The sequence below is a fragment of the Elephantulus edwardii genome, unplaced genomic scaffold, assembly GCF_000299155.1.
Source record: "Elephantulus edwardii isolate Elephantulus edwardi_28Jun2011 unplaced genomic scaffold, EleEdw1.0 scaffold00262, whole genome shotgun sequence".
NCBI lineage: Eukaryota > Metazoa > Chordata > Mammalia > Macroscelidea > Macroscelididae > Elephantulus > Elephantulus edwardii.
The window spans coordinates 1,120,749-1,140,866 of NW_006400012.1; the positions used below are offsets into that span (position 1 = coordinate 1,120,749).

The 20,118-nt window shown below is 43.3% G+C and overlaps 1 protein-coding gene across 2 annotated transcripts in view; it reads right to left on the minus strand.

Moving 5' to 3' along the window:
• Positions 1-8,046: 8,046 nt before the first annotated feature.
• IGSF3 (immunoglobulin superfamily, member 3) overlaps positions 8,047-20,118 on the minus strand; it is a 137,269-nt gene continuing 125,197 nt past the window's right edge. The window contains exons 9-10 of one of the 2 annotated variants that reach the window (XM_006899574.1): positions 11,260-11,724; positions 8,047-9,166 (exon numbers count right to left, since the gene is read on the minus strand). In XM_006899574.1, coding sequence (XP_006899636.1) covers positions 8,916-9,166; positions 11,260-11,724 — 716 coding nt within the window. In that variant the 3' untranslated portion in view covers positions 8,047-8,915. The remainder of the gene's footprint in view (positions 9,167-11,259; positions 11,725-20,118) is intronic. The other variant, XM_006899573.1, reaches the window with a different exon arrangement.

Genomic DNA, 20,118 nt, shown 5'->3' on the forward strand with positions numbered 1-20,118 from the left:
CTTCAGAACTTTCTAGCGGGAGCAGGAGCTGAGAAAGGCTTTTCCTGCCCGCTGGTTCGTGGGGTGATCAGAGAGGCAAGGCAGCTTCTTAGTTTGTCTCAAACATTGAGATGAAAAGGCAATGAAGCATTTTAGACAACTAGCATGTGTAGGATCCACGGTGCAGGCCCTGTGTGTGTCTCTTTTACTCATTTATGTAAAGATGCCACCTTTTTCTTAACTGACCCCCAACACTCCCTTAACCCTAAACCAAGGCTAGAATTCGCTATCTTTGGGGAGAAATCCAAAGATAGACTTGATTCCTACTGTGGGAGAAAGATGGGCAATCTCTTCTCATGTGATTTACAGCTTCTGAAAGGCTGCTGGAGGGTCAGTTATGAATATTTATTTTTTTACTCCAGTTGTTATGTGCCATCGAGGTTGACTGTGAGTCGTTGAGACCCTATACACAGTAACTCTGAACCCTGCCCTATCCTGAGCCAATCTGATTCCAACATACCTACCTCTATTAACCCAGTTAACTTGTCAATCCATCTCATCCATGGTCGTCGTCTCCTGCCCTGTCCCTTCACCCTTCCAAGCATAATGTCCTTCTCCGAGGACTGATTCCTCCAAGCAACATGCCCAAAATATGTGAGATGGAACTTCAAAAGCCTACCCTCCAAGGTGCAGACTGGTTTCACCCCCTCCAGCACAAACCTGTCTATTCACTAGGCAGTCCATAATAACCTATGGGGTTTCAGCACTCTACATCTTAACCAGACCAACTGCCTCATCTTTCTGCCAAGAGCAGGTGTGAGGTGAGCACCCCCTCCCTTGGTTAGCAATACTTTTTTTATCTGTGAGGATTTCTTAAGAGTTTCTCCCTTTTAGGTTCCCATTCTTATTTCTCCCTCTCCACTGTGGACTTTCCCTCTGGCTCGGGTACTTTCACCCCTTCATTATTTTGCTTCCCCAAAACTAACCTTGCCTAAGCAGCAGCAGGCACCTGAAACTTATCTTAAATCAACAACTTGTTATCTTCAATCAACTTGAAATCTAAAATTCACTTGTTCCCAGAATGAGTCCTCAGGTCAGCCTCCTTCTCTGATTTTTCTCTCAAGAAAGGCACCAAGATTCCCAGTATAGCCTCAGGAATTGAGAGACAAAGCATGATTTTTCTCTCCCCATGTTCCGTGCTCTCCTAATAAATATCACACTCACTGCTTCGAGCCTTCATAGCTGACCTTTCAATGGGTTTCAGAGGCTGAAAGTCACACAGGAAGAAATTGTCCATCTTTCTCTCATGAAGCCACTTCCAGGATGCGAACCACCAGAGAAGCAGCCTTTGGGTTAGCAGCACGACTCCAAGCTATGCCACCAGAGTAACACCTTGCTGATTGTGCTATTACCTGCATCAGTCAGAGGTAAACCTGCTGCCATGGAGTGGATTCCCATTGATATGATAGGTCAGAGGGAGCTCAGGGCAGTATTTAGTTGTGCTGTTAACCTAAAGGCCATACTTCTCTGGAGTTTAGACTCCTCTACAAGAACAAAGATGAACTGTTGCCTCCCATGTGATTTGCAACTTCAGAAACCTACTAGAAGGTAAGCTCTGAGTGAGGGCTAAGGTTTTGAGTCGATGACAAATGGTCTATAAAACAAAGCAGGATGAGATCACAAGGTTTCCAAGGCTGTAATCTTGATGCAGGAGCTGCTGTGGGATTGAGATATGACAGTCTGTAAAGATTATAGTTTTAGAGACTCTGTGGTGTTTCTGCTCCACCTCACAAAGCACTTTGAGTTGGAATCCATTTGTTGACAGTGGGCTTAATATAAAGGAGACTGCTGCCTCCTTTCTCACATGAACCTCATGTTTTGGTTAGCAGCCCACAGTTTAAGCACCGCACTACCAGGTCTCCTCCATCCTGAGAGTGGCTCCAAACCACTGTTGTGGAGCCACGTTCGCCCTATTGCAAACTTTTGTGAACTAGTGCTTAAACTTAACTTATACTCACTCATTACTGTCTAGTGAGAACTGACTGAAAGCTGAACCTCCAATGGCTTTCAGAAGCAGTAAATAGCACAGGAGGAAATTACCCATCTTTCTCCCAAGGAGGAGGAGTGGATGATGGATTTGAATTGCCATAGATATACAGTTTGGGGTTAGCAGTGTAACTTCCTGTGGAATGTCATATCATGTCACGTATCATCAAGTCAAAACTGACTTGTAAGTTTCTCTCTAGCAAGTGGTCAGAGTTAATTGTTAACTGTTATTTGTACGGGAGGAGACAGCCCATCTTTCTCCTGCAAGCAGCTGGTGGATTTGAACCATGTGCATTTGGGTTGACAGTGCAACTCATTACCACTATGCCATCAGAACTCCTCTTTCTAACTAAGTAGCCATAAAATCCAAGATGGTACCTTTATCAATGACTTTTCTATGATCTTTCTACTTGCAGCATGAAGCCTGCTGCCGTGCCATTTCCAGTCATCAATAGGTAATGGGAACACAAGGGCTGACAAAGTGTGTAGTAAGAAATACAAGGCTCACGAGGCTCTCCTCTGTCCAGGGCTGGCAAGAACTCAAGTAAACTTGGAAAGATAAGATGTCAGATTGTGACCTTTAGACCTCTGGGCGTCTCTGATAGTTTTGAGCCAGGAAGTGACAGGAAAACAAAGGTTTGTTGATTACTTAACTGAGGTCAGGCCCAAAGTTAAACACATCATCTGAGTTCATTTAATCATTACTGATGCTGTACTATTGTTGGCCCTCTTTACAAAGAAGGGACATACAGGGCCAGAACTAGGGTTCCAACCTCCTAAATACAAAGCCCCCCCACTCTTGCTCTTTCCCACAGGATGTGATAAAGGGGTTGCTTTCAGACTGGCAGGGTCCCTGAGTGGTACAAGCAGTTTGGCTCCAAATCAGTCAGAACCCAGCAGCTCTCCTAGCAGCCTCTTAAGAGAAAGGACTGGGGTCTATTACCCTAAAGACTAATTATCAAGAAAACCCTCCAGAGAAGGGATAGGTTCTACTCTAACACATACAGTTACTCTGAGTTGGGATCAACTTGACAGTAATTGCTTCTGTTGTTCAGCTCAGCAGCCCTCAAGATCAAGCCCCAGGAATGGAGGGGCCATCCACCAGGTCTGGTCAAGTACACTCAGGTCTTGGCCTGCAGGCATTGGAGGAGAAATGGCTCACTGTGGCTACCTTGGGAAGCCTTTCCTCTGTCAAAAAGGCAGTGCCAGCCTGTTCAGACACATGTAGTACCTCCAGGAAGCATGCTGAGAAGCACCTATGGGCCTACTCTAAATAGCAATGGTGGAACAATGGTTAAGGTGTTTGACTGCTAATCACAAATCAGAGGTTCAAGCCCACGTCTTGAGTGGAGGAGGCAATCTGCTTCTGTCAAGACTTATGGCCTTGGAAACCCTAAGGGGCAAGTCTGCTCTGTCTTGTAGGAATGCTTCAAGTTCCAAGTGATTCAATTGCAATGGGCTCGGTTTTGTTTGGTCTATGCCTGTCTGGCTAGCTGACTCGGTACCAACACCCAGCAGTCAAGAAATCAAAATATGAGTTGCATTGAGAGAAATGTGTTGTCAAGGACCTCTCCAAGGTGTTAAGGTGTAATGATGTCAGTTCAAAGACTAAAGTGCACCCAACACAAGCTGTAGTCTTTTCAGTTACTTGCTATGTAGCTTAAAGTTGTACAATGAACAAGGATCACAGAAGAACTGATGCCTCTGAGTTGTACTGGATGGAGAAAGTACTGAATAGCCCATGGACTGCCAAAAGAACAAATTCTGGAAAAATTGCAGCCAGGGTGCTCCTTGGAGGCAAAGATAGTAAAGCTTTGCCTCACACAATTAGGGCACATTGTTAAGGAGGGGCCAGACCTTGGAATGAGGCAGCGTACTTTGAAAGGTCAGTGTAGGAGAAGACGATGTTTAACAAGCTGGGCTGACACAGTAACTATCAACAATGTGCTTAAATATATCAGAGGCGATGAAGACGGCACAGGAGAGTGTACAATTCAGAGCCGTTGTTCGCAGGGTCGCTGTGAGTCATACATAGTTGACTCAGTGGTACCTAACAGCAGCAGGTGGATTTGATGAACCAAATCAGAAAAGCTGGGTCTACACAGTAGAAAAAGGTAGGCAGAAAGCCAAAAGGACTACTTTAGCGTACTGAGAACGTGCCACTGAAAGGCCACATTTCCCATGCTGTCGTTCAGAGGCCCAGTTCTGCCTTCTTGTCACCATGCATATTGCTATCAAGTCAATAGAGTAATGGCAATCCCATGTGTGTCAGAGTGCAGTTGTGCTCCATAAGGTTTTCAGTGGCTGACTTTTTCAGGAATAGATCACTAACACAGCTCTGGGTAAATTCGAACCTCCAACCTTTCAATTACCAGCTGAGCTCCTTAGTCCCTCATCCCTACCGACGACTATGATGGACAGGGAAAAAAAGGACAAAGACCTGCTCAGCCTATTCACATGGCTTAGGGGCATGCCACGCTCTCATTTCTGTCAAAATGAGGTCCGGTACTCACACTCTCGATTCTGCCAAGCTCTTGGAAATGCTCTGAGGAAATGTAGGAATCCCAGAATATAGTAAGCGAAACATGACTCTTAATCCTGCATAAATGAAAACTGTCCTTGTCTCCTCTGTGCATTCACTTCATCACAGAAACACTGGGCAGATTTGCACATGGGCACAGAAGAGTAATCTTACTCCATAATACTGTTTCTTTTTTTTTTAAGATGTTCCCTGGCAGAAAGAGAGCATGAGGGTGGGGGACTGGGCAGAAACAATGCCTAGGATTGAACACAAACTCATTCTGCATACTAGAGGGACAAACAGTCCGATTTTCAACTCCTGGCCAAGCCAGCAGCTGCGAGAAGTTGATAAGGATGTAGCAGTGGGTTGAAGCAGGGAAATGCACACGCTGGAGCTTTTGAAAGGGGTTGGATTTAAGAAACAGAAAAGGAAGCACCTCCTTCTGCTTTTTACCTTCCTTTTGCAGTTTCTGTGAATTTTACAGAATCACAGATGGCTTCTAATTGCGTTGCATCACCACGTCTTTAAGCATCCTATCACTCTTGTCAATTTGCAAATGTCAACACCTACTACACACATTAGCATTTGAGTTGTGGAGGGAAGAGAGACAATTGTGTTGTACTGTCCCACAAGAGAGGCATCCACAGCTCCCACTCCGACTTCTGTCCTGGTCTATGCCTGTTAGATGTCAGGGCCAGGGCTCCATTATACAGTTTGAAAAAGATGGTGCCATCTCCCTGTAGAAGCTTGGTGGCTGAGAATAAGGTGGTCCCATATCCCCACTCTTTTCCCCCTGCTCCCTCTCACCCTGCCCACCCCTGGGGTGGGGCTAGGGTGGCCAGGTCTCCAGGTGAGTTGTTCATTCACAACTCTACCATGGGGGTGGTGCAGATAGTCACCAGCCAAATGAATGGCAGTCTGAACCCTCTTGGAGGTGCCCCAAAAGACAGGCTTAGGGATCTGCCCTACAAAGGTTACTTTAAAAACTGGATGGAGTAGCTCTGCCCTGCACACACTGGCAACTAACAACCACAAGGGGCTGCATGGCCTTCTGTAAGGGTTGTTAGGGGCCTTTGGTATGACTGAGTTAGATGCTATGGATCCTGTACCACCTTCATGATAGCTGATGTGTCTGATCAAGGCAGCTGTGTTTCTTTAGGATGATATGTTTTCAGCAGATGCAGAACATGAGAACAAGGTAGTGGGTGGTGTGTGTGTGTGTGTGTGTGTGTACGCACACATGCATCATTTTTACAAAGGCACCATTCAAGTCAGGGATGGGGCCTGACAATAAAGCCTTCACGAATGCCATGCCTACAAGGCTGATGCCAAGGGCCCAGCTCCTGGCAGCCTGGGTTGAGTGCAGGGAAGACCAATGGACTCCAGGAAATGTAAACAGCCGTATTTTCAACATAATTTACTACTGGTCTCTGAAGTGTATATAAAACATTTTAGTGCAACATCTTACAAATAGTTTTCTTTTTAAAAAACAAAAACAAATCAATAGCTCTCTACATCATGCATTGGTATAACTTCTCCCATCTCCTTTTGTTTAATAAACAATTAACGCAGAGAAACCATTGCTTGAAAAGAATATGAAAACTTTTTTTAAACACCCTGGTGAAGGAGGTGTGGTCATATCCATGTCTTGGGATGGGCCTAGCACAGTGTAGTTTTAGTAAATGCGACATTGTAGCCGTGGAGAAGTCAAGAGTGTGTGCAGCAGTTTTCTTCTGGCCCCAGAGGATGAATGCACCAGCAGACAACTGCAATGGGGTATCGCAGCCACCAGAGGGCCCCATTACCAATCATCTGGCACACCTCATTTCCATTTTCATTCAAATGGCCAAAGAAAGAAATTCCTGGGGCTTTTCATAGAAAGCTGGAAAAGCTCAACCTTTGATGCAGCATCCCCAGTCCAATAGAAAATACACAGGAAAAGAAATGTATTAAAATACTGGCTTCGGTTTCTTCTTTCAAATTTCCTGCAACTGTTCCATGGAGTGATGCACGGCCACTCCTTTTCTACGACTGTGAACCAACAGAAATGCAGATCACAGTTACACATTCCAACCCATCCAGTCCGTCCCCTGGCATTTTTCCATCCAGACAAAGGAAAAATAAGTCATCTTTTTTTTTTTCTCTGACTCAGTTTAAAAATGAGAAGTCAGCTCTTTCTCACTGGAAGCTCACACTCCTGAAATGAAGAAACAGGGCAAAAAAGATTGCTCCTCTCCTCTGTGCCTTGGACGTGTTGCTGCAGCATAGTCATTAAGAATGAGCCTGTTAGGCACCACAGGATTAAGGAGGAGGTGCCCCTGCGCTGTCTCAGCTGGGTACTGGAGAATCTGAGGAGAAAAACGAGGTGAGACTATGACACTTCAGGAAACGGTGGCTGAGCAACAGCTGTGGGTCCAGAGTATGTGGCCCACTCTAAAGCCTGTACACTTTCAGACCCCTAACAAGGACCCAAGGAGTCTTGGCTGTACAAACAGTTAAGTACAGGGCTGCTAGCAGGAAGGTCGGCTATTTTCACCCCTACCCAGCGGCTCCACAGGACAAAGATGTGGCTGTCTCTTCCTATGAAGACTACATCCTAGAACACTCTACATTCAAGGCAGCTCTACTCTGTCACAAAGGGATCAGTGAGTCAGAATCGGTTTTCATCACACACCAAACCACCACCAGGAATCATGGCCCACTGGGCTTGGGGAGGCATGCTGCGGCCCCCCACCCCTAGTCTGTTCAGTTCCAGAATGCCTGGTGGTTTCCCCCCAAATTGGGAGCTCCTTTGGGACTCACGTAAATTCACAAAGGTGGCTACACCATACTGTTGGCCAGCAGAACATGGGGAAACGAGCATAAGACACAGTCATGGGCTGAACAAATTATATTGCTCCCAGGTAGCCAAGCACCTTGTCCAATAATGTCAAATAATGGGGGTAGGCAGCAGGGACCCCAGATGGGCTTAAGGGGCACTAAAGTAAAAAGCTACCATAACAAGGAACAACTAAGTAATCTAAAACCACACACAAGATCCAAGAAAGGGAAAGGAAAAAAACCCCACAGATACTGCCACATGGTTACTTTGTGGGGAGAGGAGGTAAGTTGTACAGATGATGAAGGGGCTGAGACTGGACCTCCCTGCTCTGATATTCTTATGGCTGGGAGACCTGAGAGAAACAAATGATGAATGGGGGAAATGCTAGTATTTTCTAGGAAAGTCAAATTGGAAGGAGGAAGGAAATTTAAGTCTTTATATCACAGGGAGGTAGTTCTGCCTCCAATGCCAGGCCCTGGAGACCTCCCTGTCCCCACTCTTCTTGGAGCCTTCCTGGGGTGACTACAGTGGCTGCCTCGGCCTGTGTGCTCAGCACAGTGCCTCTTTCAGCTCACTGGACACTTTCCCTATGAGTTTGGCAAAGCACCTGAAGACAAAGCCCACCCGCACACCACTCTCAGTGAGCCACTGCCCTCGCAGAACCGATCAATCTGAAAATCAGCTGCTGAATACAGCTCTCTGCCCACTTCGGCTCCGAAGCGTGTGCTGTCTGAAGCTTGTGACCTGTTCTCTGAGAAAGTTTTCTTATTTTTTTTTTCTTGGCAAGGTTGAGATGAAGCCTTTTGTGCCTCCTGGACAGACAGGCTGGCCGGCAGGGTCCACTCCTGCTGGGGTTACGCAGCATGTCCCTTGTACACACACAGCTCTTTGAAGCAGAGTTCGACACTTTCATCTTGACTACAAAGTGGTTTCAACAACTCTGGCTGAGAGGAAAGATAAAATACAAACTGGGTTCAACACTACACATAATTTTCAAGTTTCATTATGAAAAGTAAAAAAAAAAAGTTTGGGTGTGTTCTGAAACGTGGGTGGCATTTTCAAGTGTGCAAAACCCAAACAGCTTGGAAGCGATTCCTGGCCACCATAAAGCTCCTCCTTCCTTTTGTGATTGGTTATTTGTGAAGAGATTGTCCACGACATTACGAAATCCAAATGGGTAAACCCATGGGCTTTAAAAAGAGTACATTACAAAGAATAAGAACCCCTGTAACATCTAGCTGAGAATACTATATAAATCTGTGAGTAGACGAGGCACCTGGAGCTACTCACTACATTACCAAGAACAAAACAAGAAACCTATAACGGCAGCATCACGACATCTGTGTGCAACAGCGAACCAACCAACCGCCAGCTGAAGGCAGCCCGTCTCTGTGACTCATCGGAAACTTTTCAAACTTGTCAAGTCTGACCATTTTCTGCGTGGGCACTCCAGAGTTTGAGTGCTGCCAACTGTTCGATCACAGAGAAAGAGGGAGTGAGGGGCAGCCCCAACCCCTCCACGGTGGTGTCCAAAGGGGGGCCTCCTCCTTAGTCTATGGCTCCCGGGTGGATACTGAGCACAGGGGGCTCCAGGCAGGTGGGGGAATAGTTGAGGTGTGGTTCCTTGATCCACAACAGGGGCACCCCGTTCTTCCCTTCCGAGTTCTTGCTGGAGTTCCGGCTCTTGAAGCGCACCAGCAGGATGGTGATGATGAGGATGCCAAAGATGGGGAAGGGGTAGAAGAAGATGAAGTAGAAGAGGGCGTCATTGGAGCAGATGATGGACTGGAGGGTAGAACCTGAAAAGACAAGACAATGAGGGCTTTCTTCCTGGAGACCCTGCCCAACCCAACGGAGGCCCCTCACAGAGCCCCTGCCCCAGCCCACCCTCCCGCTATCACCGATGGTGGGCAGGATACTTATTCTCATAATGTTCCGGCTTTCAATTCTAACACTGTTGGAAGCTCAAACCAAGTAATGCTTTCACTTTCTGCTGTGAGTCATTATTCCTACTTGGAAAGCCTACAATAAAGTGTAACTTATTGACTGTGAACTGGACTGCAGCTGCGGTGATAAAGATGCTGCCCCAGTCCTGCCTGAACTCCCTGTCTGGTTAGATCTCGGGCCCTCCACACCCAGTTCTGCTGCAAACACCCTTCTTTAGAGATAATCAGACCCCATCCCCAGCCCCTGTTCCTGATGAACACTATGAACTAAAATACTGTACTGCCCATTTTCAGATATCCATAGTGCACCTGTGGCTGCAAAACCCCCACAGTGTTAGCTCTACCTAGAAATAGAGGATAAAGAAGCCAGGCATGTGAAATCCCAGGCTGAGGACACTCTAGGATGTGCTAGATTTCAGCCACTGCCCAGGAGGGGAGAACTTGCACTCTCTTTGTAAAACAAGGCTGCTGATGGCAATGGCCTCTAAGTGCTATTAAGCTTAATAAGCATAGGTGCCCATGATGGGCAGATACAATGCAGTCTAATTCAGTAGATTGTTAGCTGTTCTGTGTATATTTTAGCTTTTAGCTTCTGTGTATATTTTAGCTTTTAGCTACTCTATCTTTTACTGCATAGCTGCATAGCTGCTGATCAGTATTTTTAAAGAAAACTTAATACCCACTCCACCTTAATAGATTTCTGAAGTATATGAAATTACTGATAGTGAACCAGTCCTAACCCACAAAAATTCAATTTCATGTAGTTTTATCTAATATAAATATAAATATGAGGTGCTCAAGGAAAAGAAATGCTGACATAATGTGAACCAAGCTTACTGGGCAAAATGTGTGAACCTAAAAAGAAGTTCAAAATATAGGAAAAAATTTGCATTATGGGCTGCAACTACTACTAGGGAACTCTCATGGCCTAGTACATAAGGAGTTGCACTGCCAACCCAAAGGAAACTGGTTTGAATTCACTAGCTGCCCATGGGAGAAGGATCCATGCAATTTAAAGCCTCTGAAAACCCAGAGGAGGTTCAGCTATGAGTCAGTTTTGACTTGATGGCACAAAACAACAACAATTAATAATAAGTACCATTTTCAGTCTGATGCTTTCACATTCTGCTGGAAGCATGTTATGTTAGAACAAATCATTCAGGCCAACAAGCCTCTGTTCACAGGAAAATGAAAACGTGTTCAGAGCCACTCTGTGGCAGCAGGAAATAATGAACTAGACTATAGATAAGCTCTTTCCAGCTCTCCAGCCATTGCTACCCTTCTAGAAATGTCTTTCCAACTGACTCTGCAAACCTACCTGAACCTCAGAGTCAAGCTATACAACAAACCACACTGCAAAATGACCCAGGAGCCTCAGAGTATGGTATTGGGAGACTAAGATTCCATTTTTTCCTTCTTTTCTGTGATTCTAAAGCACTTGATAATTCACTACAGAGAGACCATGACTCATACTCTCCCTGCTATCAAGTCAGAACGACTCATAACTGACCTTCCAGGAGGTTTTCAGAGGCTGTAAGTCAACACAGGAAGAGACTGCCCATCTTTCTCTTGTGAAGCCACTGGTGAATTCGAACCCCCAGAGAGGAGCTGCCTTTAGGTTAACAACACACCTGCCCCCAAGCACTATGCCACCAGAGCTCTCCTGCTTGGAGAATGAAATCTAACCATAACAGAATCGAGAAGACCTTTCAGCCCATTACAAAGATTATATGGAATAACATACATTTTATTTCTATCCTGACTTGCTGTTCGAGTGACCAAAGAGCAAGCACCATGAGTTGGCTCCTAATACTTACTCCTATGAATAAATACTCATGATAGTTAAGACTGCTGCTTATTTACCCACAATCAAGCTTGGGATTTCCCTTCTAGACAGACTTGGAGGCAACAGTGACATCCTTTCTCTAGAGGTGGGACAGACTCACTTGTGTCCAGGACGCGGATGCCGATGGGGGCAGACTCCTCCTCCGTCAACCGGTACCACTCTTTCTGGGGGCTGGGCAGCCACTCCTCCACCCGACATGAGTAATTACCGGTGTCCTGGGGGCTTGCCTGCAGCACCGTGAGCCGGTAGAGCAGTGGGGAGACCCTCTGGAAGCGAAGCCTTCCTTCCCAGGGGCCGCCCTCTGGGCCAAAGACGGCATCTGGGCCCACACTCAGCAGGGCTGTCCGATCTGTTGGGTCTTCCTCCTCTTCCTCCCCCTCTTCTTCCTCTTCTTCCAGGCCAGGGCTGACTCCTTTCCCTCCAGCTTTAGTCCTCAGGGAATACCAGACCACAGCAAAGCGGGAGTCCTGGCTCGAGCGAGACACAATGCTGCAGTCCAGCTGGAAAGCTGCCTTCTCGGTCACCGTGGCATTGGGGACAACTGTGTCCACCTGCAGGGCGGCATCTGGGAACAGCCAGGGACATGGAAAAGGCTGTTTAATTTCTTTTCTCAAGGCAATGTGTCTATCAATAAATACATTATAATGATACCCACACAATGGAATACCAGACATCTACAAACATGGGTCAACGGCAGAATTCTCGCCTTCAGTGAAGGAGACTCAGGTTGGATTCCTAGACAGTGCACCTCAGGCAGACTCATCACCTCTGTGTCAGTGGAAGCTTTCATGCTTCTATGAAGCTCAAGAGATTTTAGTGGAGTTTCCAGAACAAAAATTCCTGGCCTGGCACTCTACCTCTGAAAACCCTATGGAAATGGTCCAGTACACCAGTGAGGATGTGGGTGTGATGGGGCAGGGAAAGGTTTCATTCTCTCTTGCATGTTGTCATGATTTGGGGGTGCTTCAAAGAGAGCTAACCAGAATATGAGAAAGAGTGAGGCTGTACAACATGTGGAAAGACAGTCAAGAAAATGTGTTAGAGCATGGAACACGGAGTATTTTGTGTCACTGTCAGATGCAGGGGAAAAAAAATACATAATTTTGTCCCCCCCCCATATTTATATTTTCATAGAGTGTCTGCAGAAAAACATAAAAAAAAGCTGGTAATGGAGCAGCTTAAGTGGTTCTGGGGAGGAAGGAATACATATAGTCACTGTATGCCCTTTGTAACAGCTAACATTTAACTGTGTACTCACGGATTGCTGCCCAAGGCAGACTGAATGCCAAGGAGATAAATACTATCTCCAGGGAGCTCAGTCAGTAATGAGCCTTCAGGGACCCTTCCTTAGAGCTGGGACCTCTCAGGAGGATGTGGCATGGACCTCAGTGGAGAGTGTCACAGGTGACCAGGGACATAAGAGTTGCAGATGGAGATCCACCATGTGAGGCACCTTGCAGAGGGGATGCCATCTCCACCTGTGTCAACCCTTTTCACTCCTTCTCTCTTACACACACATACACACACACATACACACACACACACACCCCACCACCACCACCACCTGATAAATCATTTTTTTGTTTTGCTTACTGTGAAGTTTATAAACAATTCACTCCCTAACTCCTCAGAGGCCTTCCCTTTCACTCTCTTTATAAAATTTTCCTGAAAGATGCTAATTTCCTTCAACAAAAATCAGGGAATTAAATCAGTCTATTTGGATGAAAATTCAACAGGGGCATTTCCCAAGCTCCATCTTGGGTCAAACTGGCATGCACGGTGCATGTGTGGGGCTCTTTCCAGCCTCTCTGAGCCCCCATACCCTGTCTGGAATCTCACTATACAATGCCATCAATCTACAAGCGGCGAGCACAGCATCAGCCCAACTCTCACACAGAGAACATGCTAGAGAACAGCAGGGTAGGGAAGATGAATTTGGTTCACAGGGGTCTTCACTACTCCCTCATCCATCACCAACCTTCCACAGAGCACTGTGATGCATCACCCCTATAACCATCAGAGAGCTCCGCAGCAGACTGGGGGTGGTCTAGGGTGCTTCTGTCTCTAAGGCTCCTGGAAACTATTTAATGCATCAGAGATGGTGGCTCTGGGTGATGGGACAAGATACAACCCATTAAGGCAAAGTGGCAAAATGGTCAGAGACCTCATCAGACACTCCATTACCCTAGATGAGCTCCCTCTGCTTCTCTCCCCTTTTCTCATATTCTCTTCTAACCACTTAAGTTTGTCTCTGGCTTCTAGAAATGCCTTGTCAGCATTAATGGCTCAATTAAACCTTTTAAAATGAACTAAATTTCCACCACCTCACAACCTCCCTGTGTGTCCTCAACACACTTGTCTACCGACTTGCTTCCCTGTTTCAGTTCAGACTGTAATACCCATTCCCAGGCTCGAGTCACAAAAAGGAGTTCCTGCCTACACACTCTGCTAACAGCTCCATAGTTACTACCAAGACCACAACTCCCGGTCTGTGTGTGATGAATGTAGCGGTCTCTCTTTCCCAGCTGTCTGAGCAAAGCTTAAATGTATTCAGCTGCCACTTGCTGAAGGAAGGAGAAAAACACCTTACATAGTAAATGGTCTTCTTTATTCAACAGAAGGGGATTATGTTCTTAACAGGACTCTCTAGTATTTCATGTCCTTTCTATGTTCACTTTCTACCTCAGGGAGTGGGGGAAAATATTTAAAAGCACATCAAAATAATGAATATCATATTACCAAGAACCATTTAATAAAACAAGTAAAATTTTGTGGCCATTGAGTCTGTTGTGACCTTACAGGACAGAGGAGAACTGCCCCACAGGACTTTCAAAGCTGTTATATTTTGGAAAGTGGACTGCCACCTCCTTTTTCCACAGAGCAATTGATACGTTTGAACCAGCAACTTTATTGTTAGTAGCTGCGAACTTAACCACTATGCCATCAGAGGTCCTTCCCTGTAAAAATGGTGGCTATGGAACAATTTAAATGATATGGGTAAACACTCACAAAGTGTTGAGCAGGAGGTAAATCACATAAACGCAAACCATTTAACAACATCAAAAAGAACGCAACAAAATGATAGCAATAAAGCCTTGCCTTTCAATAAATACACTGAATGTGAACGGTTTAAATGCATCACTGAAGAAAAAAAGAGCAGCAGATTGGATAAAAACTCAAGATCCATTAATATGTTGTCTACACCTGAAAAATGAAAATTGTTGTTGTTGTTATGTGCCGTTGAGTCGCTTGCAACTCATAGCAAAGATAAACACTAAAAATAAAAGGGTGGGAAAAAAATTTAACAAGCAAATGAAAAAAACAGGAGTAGCGATATTAATCTCTGATAAAATAAATTTCAATGAAAAACCATCACGAAGGACAAGGAAGGTCACTACATAATTCTTAAACGGTCAATAGAACAAGAGGACATAACAATAATAAATATGTACCAAATGAAAGACCTGCAAAATATATAAAACAAACATTAACAAAACTGAAAAAGGAAATAGACAACACTATTATAGGAGTTGGAGACTTCAATACACCACTCTCAAGAAAAGTTAGAATTACCAGAAAGAAACTCAACAAAGATGCTAAAGAATTAAACCACAAAATAAACCAACTCGATTTCATAGATGTTTATAAGCTAATGCACCCACAAAAAGCACAGTATACCTTCTTCTCCAATGTGCATGAAATGTTTTCTAGAACAGATTACATTTTAGGTCACAAGGCAAGCATCAGTAAATTTAAAAACAGAAATAATACAAAGCATCTTCTCAGACCACAATGGTACAAAATAGAAATGGATAACAGAGAAAAAAACCATACATTTGGAAGCTGAACAAGCACCATGCTTGGACATGAATGGGTACTAGAAGAAATAAAAAATGAAATTAAAAAGTTTCTTGAAACAAATGACAATGAAAACACCACTACTAAAACCTCTGGGAAACAGCCAAAGCAGTAATTAGAGGTCAATTTATAGCAATAAGCAAACACATCAAAAGGCAGGAAAAAATGACCACTGACTCGGTAACCCAACATCTCCAACAAATTGAAAAAGAACAGCAAGAAAACCCCCAAGCCCTCTAAAAACCCTGAAATTATAAAAATTAGAGCAGAAATAAATAAAATAGAAAACCAAAAAACAATTCAAACAATCAACAGAACTAGGAATTGGTTCTTTGAAAAGGTCAATAAAATTGACAAACCACTAGCAAAACTAACAAAAGAAAAGAAGGAAAAGAAACAAACAATCCGAATTAGAGATGCAATGGACAACGTCACAACAGAACCAACTAAACTAAAAAGGCTAACCATGGCTGTTGTTATGGACCATCGAGTCACCTGCAACTCATAGCGACCCTATGTACAACACCCCTAAACTCTGCTCTGCCCTGTGCCAATTGCACTGTCTCTGACACACCCATCCCAATTACCCCAGTCACTGAATCAATCCTCCTCATAGAGAGCCTTCCCCTCCTGCACTGTCCCTCCACTGTCCCAAGCACGATGTCCTTCTCCAAGGACTGGTCTCTCCTTACAACATGTCCAAAGTATGTTAGACAGAGCCTCAGAATCCTTGCCTCCAAGGAGCCACTCGGTTTAACCCTTTCCAGGATGAATCTGTTTGTTTTCCTCGCAGCCCACGGTACTCTCAATACTCTTATCCAGGGCCACAGCTCAAAGGCATCAATTCTCCTTCTATCTTCCTTGGTCCAACTCTCTGATGCATAACAAATGATTGCAAAGACCATGGCCTGTATCAGATGCACCTTAGTCTCCAGAGAGACACCACTGCTCTTCAGTACTTTGGAGAGGTCCCTAACAGCAGATTTTCTCACGGCAACATGCCTTTTAATTTCCTGGCTACTGGTGCCAAGAGTGTTGACTGTGGAGCCAAGCAAACTGAAGCTGTGAACAATCTCAATCTCTTCACTATCCATCCTGATGCTGCCAATTGGCCCGTGGTGAGAATCTTTGTCTTCTTGACATTGAACCTCAATCCATATTGTAGGTTGCAGTCCTTGACCCTCTGCAGCAGGTGCTTCAGGTCCTCTTCAGTTTCAGCAAGCAGAGTTGTGTCATCTGCATAATGCAGATTGTTGATAAATCGTCCACCAATCTTGACTCCACATTTCTCCTCATAGAGCCCAGCCTTCCGGATAATCTGTTCTGCATACAGGTTGAAAAGGTATGGAGATAGGACGCATCCCTGGCGTATACCCATCTCAATTTTGAACCATGCAGTGTTCCCTTGCTCTGTTCTGACGACTGCCTCCTGGTCCAAGTATACGTTTCTCATTAGCATGATCAAGTGTTCTGGTATTCCCACTCTTCTCAGAATCAGCCACAGTTTGTTATGATCCACACAGTCAAATGCCTTTGCATAGTCAATGAAACACAGATAGACATTCCTCTGGTATTCCCCGCTTTCAGCTAAGATCCATCTAACATCAGCTACAATATCCCTAGTACCATGACTCCTTCTAAACCCAGACTGGACATCTGGCAGTTCTCTGCTGATGTGCTGTTCCAGTCATTTTTGGATAATCTTCAGTAGAATCTTGCTTGCATGTGAAATCAATGAGATTGTTCTATAGTTTCCACACTCTTATGGGTCACCTTTCTTTGGGATGGGAACAAATACAGATCTCTTCCAGTCAGTTGGCCAATTGGTTGTTCTCCAGATTTCTTGGCACAACTTGGTGAGCACATTCAGGCCAGCATCTGTTAGCAGAAATATGTCAATTGGTATACCATCTATTCCTGGAGCCTTATTTTTTGCCATTTCTTTCAAAGCAGCCTGAACTTCTTCTATGAAAAACTATACTCAAACAAATATGAAAGCCTAGAGGAAATGAACAAATACTTAGAAATTCACAACCTATCTAAACTGGCACAAACCAAAATTGAACACCTGAACAGATCCATTATAAAAGAATAAATTCAAAAGGTAATAAAACAATTTCCAACCAAAAAAAGCCCTGGACCAGATGGTTTTACAAGTGAATTTTATCAAACATTAAACTATTTCAGAAAATAGAAAAAGATGGATTTCTCCCAGACTTATTCTATGAAGCAAACATATCCTTTGTACCAAAGCCAGGTAAAGACACCACCAAAACAGAAACTATAGGCCAATATATCTCATGAACACTGATGCAAAAATCCTCAATAGAGTCTTTGCCAATAGAATCCAACAATACATGAAAAAAAGAATTCACCATGATCAAGTGGGATTCATAACAGGTATGCAAGGATGGTCCAACCTAAGAAAAACAGGGTAATTCATCATATAAACAATGCAAAGAACAAGAATCACACACACAAAAAAAGAATCACATGAGCCTATCAATTAATGCAGTAAAGGCCTCTGACAAAATCCAAAATCCTATCCTGATTAAAACACTCAAAAATATAGGATTAGAGGGAATTTCTTTAACATAGTAAAAAGTATATATGCTAACCTGAGAGCAAACACTGTTCACAATGGAGAGAGATTAAAGGCATTCCCTTTGAGAACAAGAACTAGGCAAGGATGGCCACTATCACCTCTCTTATTCAATATTGTATTAGAAGTTTTAGTGATAGCAATAAGACAAGAGAAGGAAATAAGAGGTATCCAAATTGGCAATGAGGAGGTAAAATTATATGCAGATGATATGATAGTATATTTAGAAAACCCTAAAGACTCAGCAAGAAAACTACTGGACATAGTTGACCAATTCAGCAAAGTGGCAGGATACAAGATCAACATACATTTCTCCACAGTGACAAAGAGAATATAGAGCTGGAGCTAAAAAAACTCAATACCCTTCACAATAGCTAATCACAAGATTAAATATTTGAGAGTAAAACTAACTAGAAGTACAAAGCATCTGTTCAATGAAAATTACAAAACATTTCTACAAAAAACATAAAGAGACCTTGAGAAGTGGAAAAATGTCCCTTGCTCATGGATAGGAAGACTCAATATTGTGAAAAACGACAATACTACCAAAGGCAATTTACCAAAGGCAAATATTCAATGCAATCTAAATTCAAATACCAGTTTCATTCTTCGACAAGATGGGCAAGGCAATCTTCAGTTTCATTTGGAATGGAAAGAGGCCCCAGATAAGCAAAGGACTCCTTAAAAAGAGAAACAAAGGTAGGAGGCATCTCACCCCCTGGTTCAAAATCCTACTACACTGCCATGGTGGTCAAGACAGCATGGTACTGGTACAATGACAGACACATAAATCAATGGAATAGAATTGAGAATTCAGTTATCAGCCCATCAACCTTTGGCCACCTGATTTTTGACAAGGAGCTGAATCAGTTAAGTGAGTAAATGACAGCCTTTTTAACAAATGATTTTGGCAAAATTGGAAAACTATCTGTAAAAAACTCAAGGAAGATCCACACCTCACTCCATACACAAAAACCAACTCAAAGTGGATCAAGGACCTAGGACTAAAATCAAGGACTATAAACTTCATTAGAGAAAAGCTTGGAAGAACTCTAGAAGCCCTAATCTACAACATAAACAGTCTTCCAAGCATTCTGAAAAACCTATAATCAGGAGTGGATAAAATAGATGGATGAGACCTTCCAAGAATAAAATCCCTTTGCACATCCAAAAACCCTTCCAAGAGAGTAAAAAGGGAAGCCACAGACTGGGAAAAACATATTTGGTAAATGACATGTCTGATAAGGGATTTATATCTAGAATTGATAGAAGAATATTCAAGCACCACAACAAGATAAGGGCAAACAATCCAACTGAAAAATGGGCACAGGGTATGAACAGACACTTCACCAAAGAAGACATTCAGATGGCCAATAAACACATGAAGAAATGTTCAAAATCTTTAGCTCTAAGAGAGATACAAATGAAAACAACTATGAGATATCATCTTACCCCAGTAAGAACAGCAAAATTCAACAGAGAAGCAAACAGCAAACGCTGGAGAGGTTGTGGAGAAACTGGAACCCTTATTCATTTTTGGTGGGAACGTAAAATGGTGCAATCACTATGGAAGGCAGAATGGTGCTTTCTCAAAAAACTGGAAATAGTATTACCATTTGACCCAGCAATTCCAATACTGGGGATATGCCATAAAGAAAACAGAACTGCCACCCAAACAGATATAGGCATACCCATGTTTATTGTGGTTTTGTTCACAATAGCAAAGAGTTGGAAACAACCCAAGTGCCCATCAACAAATGAATGGATAGAGAAGCTGTGGTATATTTACACAATAGAATACTACGCTGCACTGAAAAACAAAGAACTCATGAAATATTATACAAAATGGGTGACTTCTGTCACAAAAGGACAAATACTGCATAGTGCCACTGTTTTAAACGGAACTGACATCAGGGTTTGCGGGAACCTAAGAAAAGGGGATAAATAATGTATATTGCATTGAAACAGATGAGGGAGAGAACTGTTTAGAAGGAATATAGGATTAGGTATTATTTTCATGACAAGATTACAGAAAAAGATGCATATTAAAGTGACTGTGGACTCCAGGTAAGGTATTGTATAACAATGAAAGAAATCTTTTTTTCTTCAAAAACAAACTGTGGGAGGAGTGGTCAGGTTGGAAAATGTGCAACAATGAATGAATGGGGAAAAATTAAATGGAAAGAATCTGCTGCGAAAATATATGTTGCATTTAAAAAATCATTAATAAAAAACCCATTTAAATTAAAAAAAGTATACAAATAAACCAAATCCAGCATAGTTGGGGAAAAAAGCAAACCAATTAAAAACAATGTAAAAATAGAACATTTATGAATGATTGTATGAAACACAATACAAATGAAAGCTTGTATAAAACACAATACATATGAATGAAATATAATACAAAAGAATTACACGGAAACCAATAAAAATATTTTCAAAAAAAGAGAAAGTACTTCATTTCATTTACAAAGAGACACTCAGAATGAATATACAAGG